The sequence below is a fragment of the Amblyomma mixtum genome, chromosome 9 (assembly GCF_055824585.1).
Source record: "Amblyomma mixtum isolate Tamu chromosome 9, ASM5582458v1, whole genome shotgun sequence".
NCBI lineage: Eukaryota > Metazoa > Arthropoda > Arachnida > Ixodida > Ixodidae > Amblyomma > Amblyomma mixtum.
This window is the reverse complement of record NC_143020.1, coordinates 76114936-76122491: the sequence shown is the minus strand read 5'-3', so window position 1 is coordinate 76122491 and position 7556 is coordinate 76114936. Positions and strand designations below refer to the sequence as shown.

Here is a 7556-nt window from a genome sequence, read left to right as displayed (position 1 = left end):
AGGAAAACGGTGATAAAGATAACGTTGCTCACCACGCCAGCACAAAAACAAGTAAATAAAACAAGATTATGTGTTTTGCCGCCTTAGCACCCGGTTTGGCTGATAAGACATGCATCTCCAGGCTTTCGTTTAAGATGTTGCATTTCTGATGGGCGAATGTCTAGGTGGGCTGCTTTCTGTCGGCCACCCCCGCTTTAGGAAATGGAATGCTCCTGGCACTCCCACTATAGGTGTACTCGGCCACAATAGCGCCGCGTGTCGCGATTTTTTCGCTCCGGTCATGATTCTCTTGTGTCATTCTTTTTGCGTTGCAGCTGTATGCAAGCGACCCAGCGGTACAGAACGTTCTCTGCATGCGCACTCGTGACCCGCAACGCTCCTGCGTACGTAAGCCCGTTCCGTACGGCCAATTAAAATTGTTCAATGGGAGCGGCCCTTACACGAGAATATAGGTACGTGAGCGCTCGAGAATCCAGCACCCTTGCCTGAAAAAAAAAAGACGTGTTGCTTTGGCTTCTGGAAGGCGCTATCAAACAACTGCTGCCCGATATGCATGCCATGGAAACGAAACAGTCCTACAGCGTTGGCTGCTTTATCAGTTACCGCCCTGGGCTGGCGACAATTATAACAATGCCACATGGTCTCTTGCTGCTTCTGTCCTCCTTCGAGTAACAGCTGTAACCGCGCGAATCTCGTGGGTTAGGTGAGTGGTATGGCTATCTATATTCAACTGCCTTTACAGAGGGATAAGTGATTATCTGCACCTGCTCACAAATATCAACATTGTATGCTTATCTATCTAGCAGTGATAGGTGAGGAACTGATTGTACTATACCACGTATAGCTGTTGCACAGTACAATTCATTTAAGACTACTTTCTCGATAAATCTGAGAAGGAGTCAGTTACTAAGGGGTACTAAATGTAGAATTGTGACACTAATTCTTTGGAAATGATTTTCGAGGGCGAAGTCGCGACTCTGACAAAGCGCGTGTGAGCTTTAACAGTGTGCGCGTCCCTAAACTTTTTTCGATTCGTGCATTGACATCACCTCTTAAATGCAACGCAGATCATGCTCTTAGCTGCGAATGCGCAGCTAAGCGCAGCCGTCGAACAGATTGCCGTATTAAGGAGCAAAGTTCTCGTGTGTCATTACGGCTATCCTGTCTTCTACTGTCATTCATAAGAGCAGCCACTGCAAGAAGTTAGGATGCACACAGCGAAAGAGGTTCAAAAAAGCTGAGAGTGGGTTTGTCGAAAGGAGTAATGTAATGTCCAGTTTACTGCAGCTGTGCTTTCAAAGCAAGCCAGTCACAAGTTATTAGGGCTGCTGAAACACCCATTAACGACATGCAGTGTGCTGGATTTGCTGCCACGAAGCTACAGTGATGGACTATGAGGTGCACCTAAGTGTAGGGCTTCGGACTAAGTTCAAGTACATCGACCGTTCCTGTAACGCTAGTTTGCAGGGAACACTGACGCTTCCACACTTCAACTCCATCGAAATGCGGTCTGGCGGCCCGTATTTGGTCCCACGATCTTCGGAACGAACCCAAACACCAAGCACACTGAGTCGCCACGGTAGATTTAGGTTTGGTGTATATTTGGTGTGTGGGGTAACGTCCCAAAGCGACTCAGGCTATGAAATCGCCGCAATAAAGGGCTCCGGAAATTTCGACCATCTGGGTTATTTAACGTGCACTGACGCCGCACAGTACACAGGCCCCTAGAATTTCGCCTCCATCGAAATTCGACTGCCACCGCCGTGATCGAACCCGCGTCTTTCGGGTCAACAACAGAGCACCATAACCACTTAGTCACTTCGGCGGCATCCTGCAGATTTAACGCCACTTATCGTAAGTAGCTGAGGTGCAATCAGGTGCTACCGCTGAGCGTAGTTCATACAGTCCTGCTCGTTTAAACGGCAGATTGCTGTTTTTGGTGGGTTAATTTGTTAACTAAAGTTAATTTGTTCGCTTATTTTATCTTCGCAACGTTTCTAGCTTATTCCACGCAAGAACATGGCTTGCACTGTCAGCCATTCAAATGCACAAGAAGGGAATGACGTCGCCCTAACGCTTCGCTTACCTTTTTATCCAGCACTTCATCGGAGGGACAGCAACTCCATTGCGCTGCATCCTCTGGCCATCGCTGCTCATCAAGGGGGCAGCCGCATGTCGCTGCAGCCTGGCACTGACGGTAACAGCTTTCGCACAGTACGTGTCCACAGGGAAGCACCGCGGAATGCTTGCGCACTAGCCCACACACTTTGCAGATTCTGCCTTCCGGAATGGGCTCTACAAAGCGCAGTGGCTTCCAGTCGGTGCTTACAGAGAACCCGACCAGCGTGTATTCTCGTGGTCTTCCTACAGCCATGGCCTACTCACGTACGCTCGTGCCTGAAAGGCTGCACGGAATGCCACAGCCACTCCGGCAAACGTCGCCTCCTATTGCTTTTAGTTCCTGTCTTACTCGCCGCAGACGCGACTAAAATTGCTGCGCCATCTACCGCAGGTGCCTGCCTGTTTATCAGAGTAAGCAACATCGCTTATAGCTCTCATAGAAGCCCACCCCCCGTTTTACGATAACCTACAGATAAAAGAAACAGGCGGTTATCTACTGTGGAAAAATGCGCTGAACGAAAGAGGTCACTAGTAGGCTGCAAAATTACATGTTTCTATGTTCCTTTTTGTTTTGGAGCAGGCAGCACATCACCAATTCCATTCACTTCCTTCATAAGTGGCTTGATGCTGCTAAAACCCGTGATGGTCAGCGAAAGCCTTTCCTCCTGCAGTGGACGTAGTCATGGTGATGATGATGATTGATGATAATGATATCTGTACCTGTAGGGAATGAAGACAAGTGGTTGGGCCTGCTGGTACGTTAACACCTTGAACTTTAGCGCTACACACGACGCGGGGACGAAGATGACACAACGAGCGCGACGGTAATTAGCGTTGGTATTCAGCGCTTGTTATGTCTCTTAGGCGGGGGAAAAGTAAGCGGCGCTAGTTAGAAATAAGTTTTCGAAGCATCGCTATCGAATATATATTTTCCTACAGCGCTGATAATACCCAAATAAAATCGCAGTCTAGACATCACATCACTTTTGGTTTTAGAAAAATCCGTGAAAATGCACTGACAAGCCGCCTACACACCTGAAGTTCAGAAAAATTAGCACTGCTCCAACAACAGGTGTGTTCCTGCGAAAGTACCTGTGGACTCTCACGAAGATAACAACAGCGTTTACAACTGCGGAGCAGTCACGCTTGTATACCGTGGACGGAAGCAAATTATGGCGACAAAGCTGTCAGTTCTAGCCTGCCTGGGGCACGCACGTGTGCTGCTGAGGAAAAGATGACAAATTCGACTGGCGCCTGTACCGAGCATAGAGCACATGTGCGCTATCCTCCGATGATGCGGTTGCATCATCGGAACTGGAACAGTGCAGTCTACAGAGGGAAGAACACATTGTGACTTGCGTCAGACGGACCCTACGCGAGAAAGCGGACAAAATGACGTCATATTTACAGCGCTCGACTTCTAGCAGCAACATGCAGTGTGATATACTCGACGAGCTATCCCATACCTTGAACATTTTCAAGGAATCAGTGGGCGAACAACTTTCCCTGATCGCACGCATCTTTAGCGGAATGAAAGGAGAAATATCTCGAGGCATCTGCGGATTAAAGGAGACAGTGACGCAGTATATGCTCCAGGGGACGAGCAGGGGAGATGAGGCTTTTAGACAGCAGCTGTTGGATAAAATAAAGCAGTACCGTCACGGCTTGCTTCAACATATACGTGACCTCACGGCGGCGATCGAGCAGCTTGAGCAGCGCCTATCCTCTCGCGGTGATGTAGTCGACAAAGTTTCCAACGGCGTGAGCGAGCCGAATTCCACTTCGAACATCTCGCGGTCGCCAAGTGTGTCCAGTACGAACCACGGAGAGTTCTTGCAGACTACACCCGCCATCCCTGCAACTTTACACGAAGCAAGTAATAGCAGCGAACAGACAATTGCTGTCTGCAGAAATGGGGAAACAGCTGTTGACCTATGGGTGACAAGCTGCGAATTCACCGTGCGCGGTGTCAAAGCTCTCGAAAACACCGCAGTGACTAAGGACTCCACTATTTATGATAGTGAACGTGTGTACATAGGTGGTTACCTTATTACACCTTCAGTTGAATTCATAAAGGTGGTACTGTGGTTATTCATGGTGACTTGTGCATGCACAAGGTGTATCGGTAGCTAAGTCATCGTCCCGGAAGCCACGGGACATGCGCACACAGTCGGCTTCTGGGGAGAGGAGGTCGCCCTTCTTTCCAGTGGTGGCTATAAAACCAGCGCGCAATAAAGCACGAAGGCTCCTTTGCCCTGCAACCGTGTTGTCATGTTCTATCGACTGTGACAGCCGATACACAAGGGGGTCATGGATGATGTCGTTCCTTGGCCTTTCGAGCGCAAAATAAAGATGATCATAAAACACCCGACAAACGACGAAGGAAAAGAGCTTGAGGTCGAACCATATGGTTTTTTCATTTCCTTCCAAAAACCTGGTGGGTTGCGCGACACGGGGTATGGCTTTTCACGCTCCTCACTGAGCCTTGATGATCTGCTCAGGGGTGTATATGTGGAGGGTGATCAGCTTCTAGTCAAGTGGGAGTTGCTTCCTTGATTTCGGGCTTCACGTTCGCCTGACAGCTCGTCTTCGCCGCCTATGCGAAAGCGTCACCATTTGTGTTATTTATTTGTCATTGTTGTGCAATTATGTAGCCATGTATCAGCCTTTTCGTTTGTGAATTTTTAACGTTTTTTATTGTTTCTGCCCAGTATGAGCATTGCAACCTTTTATTTCTGACATCGTTTTGCGGCTTCTAGCGATACACTTTGTATGGTAAAGTTGGTCTTGAAAATAAATGCCCTTCATATTTCATTCAAGTTTATCCACTAGTTTGCAGCAAGACTGCCTTCAAATGGCGCCTTCAAACTGCACATCTCCGCAAAAAAAAAGAATTATTGAAATTGACATGAAAGTTAATCCGAATTCAGGCGTTCCCAGTTATGCTTGTCATGCATATCAGAATCACATATTTTCTGTCCGCTTTTCTGCGTAACAGATTAACGAAGGCATCGAATCCGGCAGTCTTGATGCCATAGGTAACATCAAAAGGGTTCTTGCACAGCTTCTACTCTCACCGTTCGATCATATTCCTACGTGGCACTCGCAGTAGTAGAGGACATCCACTGCTATAGATGAGGGTGGCGCTGGTGAACACTATAGGTTTGGTTACAGTCACATAAATACCCCCGAAAGCAGTAGAGTCGACAGCCGTCGCTGTAGCTGAGTTGGTATTGCGCCGGAAACTAAATTCGGAGGTCGTGGGTGTGGATCCCACCGGCGGTATCAATTATCAATTATCTTCATTTGACAAAATCATTACACTGTTATCTCCAATTGAAACCACAAATCGCTCACAATGCCGGGCTAGTTCTGCCTCCGGCACACTTCACTAACAAAACGCGCGGCCGCAGGTCACAGGCAGAGTGAGGAGCGCGATTGAAAGGCTTAATAAGCGTGCTTTATTTGCAGGTCGGCACAGAAGGTGTCGCGGAATAAAGGACATAATTTTGCGAGAGAAATAGCAAATTTTGTTTTGCGAAGTTCCAAACGCGCAGAAAGACAGTTGTTAATATATCACTCAGTGCACGCCTTATGCTATGTCGTACTCTCCGCGCACAACCAAGCCGCGTTTGAGTGAATAAATGGAGTAGATACTGATAGGAGGATGAAGAAAATAGACACCTAAGAGGAGCGGCGAGGAACAAATTGGACAACAGGGTTTGTGCGCTGTCATCGCCATCACACTGGCTCCCTACGCATTTTGTCTGCACTTACACTAGCGCCACATAGCCGACACGGTTAGGTGACAACTCGAACTTATTATTCGGGTTGGGGCGTCGTGCCCCCAGAAGGTTAGCGAAACGAGCGTTCCAAGGTAAGCAGGGACATTCATGTCGATGCGCACATAAGGTCCAGAATTGGCTAAGGAGCTGGTTTATTAATCTCACCAATTGCTTAATCTTAGCAACCTAATGCGTGACTAAAACCAAACGGGGGCGTGGTTGAGGTGCAGTTAAAAGTCGCACTTGCGCCTAGGGCTGAAGGCGAGTTTTTATTTTTTTTGTAGCGCAACTCCTCTGAAAGCCACTTATGCTTTAAGAAGCTCTACGTCATTCCTAGAGAATTGCTGAGTGGACGTCGACAGTTTTTTATATCAAAGGATACGAGTATGCACACAGGTGAGCAAGCACACAAACACTCGCCACCGATTTTTTTTCCCTGAAAGAAGGCTATGCTAGTAACTAAGTAAAATACTCTCAGTGCTGTGTGCGTGGAACTGTCCTCGGGCTCTCTAAACCTTATTTTTTGCAGGATGCAATTCGTAGATGCCAACAATGGTACTTCCGCAAGGAAGCCGGTTATTGTTGGTGCGCTGCAGGGAAGCATTTTAGGGCCACTTTTATTCTGATCTACATAAATGACATTGTAAACTGCACAGATAGCCCTTGAGTTGTTTCGTACGCTGCAGACGCGACAGTGTTTACTAAAAGCAGCTTATGCATAGATATTGAAACCAAGGCCAACAAGGCGCTGGCTAAATTGGAAGCCTGGGATGAGGTGAATTATTTAAATACATATCCTACAATAACAAAGGAAATTTGTACACGTATTGAGATAAAGAGTGACAAAACAGATTAATCTGTTTCTTGGGTCCAGACCATTAAAGATGCTGGATTCTGTTAATAGTCTCGGAACATATTTTTCTTAGCATCTTACCTGGAATGAACTTGTTGACTACCGACAATGTAAGCTGCCATCTGCCATGGGTACCATTGCTCCTATGCGGCGCGTTCTCAAAGGCATGGTAAAAGCTTTTCTTTTACGATGCTTTAGTGCTCCCTCTGATGGAGTACTGCAGCATGGCCTGGGGCACAACTGGTGTTGCCAATTGGCGCCGACTACATTTGCTGCTGAAAAGAGCCGTACGTTTCATTGCTGATGTTCATTATACTTACGCCACAAAACCTTTTGTTTTTCAAAGTATGATATTCTTTCTGTGTTTTTGTCCTACAATTAAAAGTGGATTACATATTTTAAAATTTTCTGTTAATTTGGTATGGATGATGCAATTTGAATATCTGTAGTACAGGTGAACACATGCGTTCCTCAAACCGGACACAAAGAACTTTAGTTCGTGCCTACCCCTTGAACACCCTAAGATGAACAATCTTTATTTTACACACTACCTTCGCTGCTAAACCTACTAATCGGCAATGATTTTGATCTTATCTGTAGCGAAAACTATCTCATCAAAAGCTTTCGCCAACTTTTCGCCAAGCGAAAAGTTTCACTCGAGGATTGGGAGGGCGTGTTGGCTAGCTGTGACCCGCGTCGTCCAGACCAGGGCCGTGGAGTGGGCCACCCAGGTCGCCGTCAGCCATGGGTTGCTGGCACTCTATCACGGAATCGTCCACACATTCTCTTTGACGAAG

The 7556-nt window shown here is 47.2% G+C and overlaps 1 protein-coding gene across 1 annotated transcript; it reads left to right on the top strand.

The window, feature by feature from the left end:
* Positions 1-2288: 2288 nt before the first annotated feature.
* Positions 2289-4677, top strand: LOC149329771 (uncharacterized). Its single transcript, XM_089559293.1, has 3 exons — positions 2289-2385; positions 4046-4218; positions 4414-4677. The coding sequence occupies exons 1-3, from the start codon at positions 2289-2291 to the stop codon at positions 4675-4677; spliced, it is 534 nt and encodes a 177-aa protein (XP_089415419.1).
* The last annotated feature ends 2879 nt before the right edge of the window (positions 4678-7556 follow it).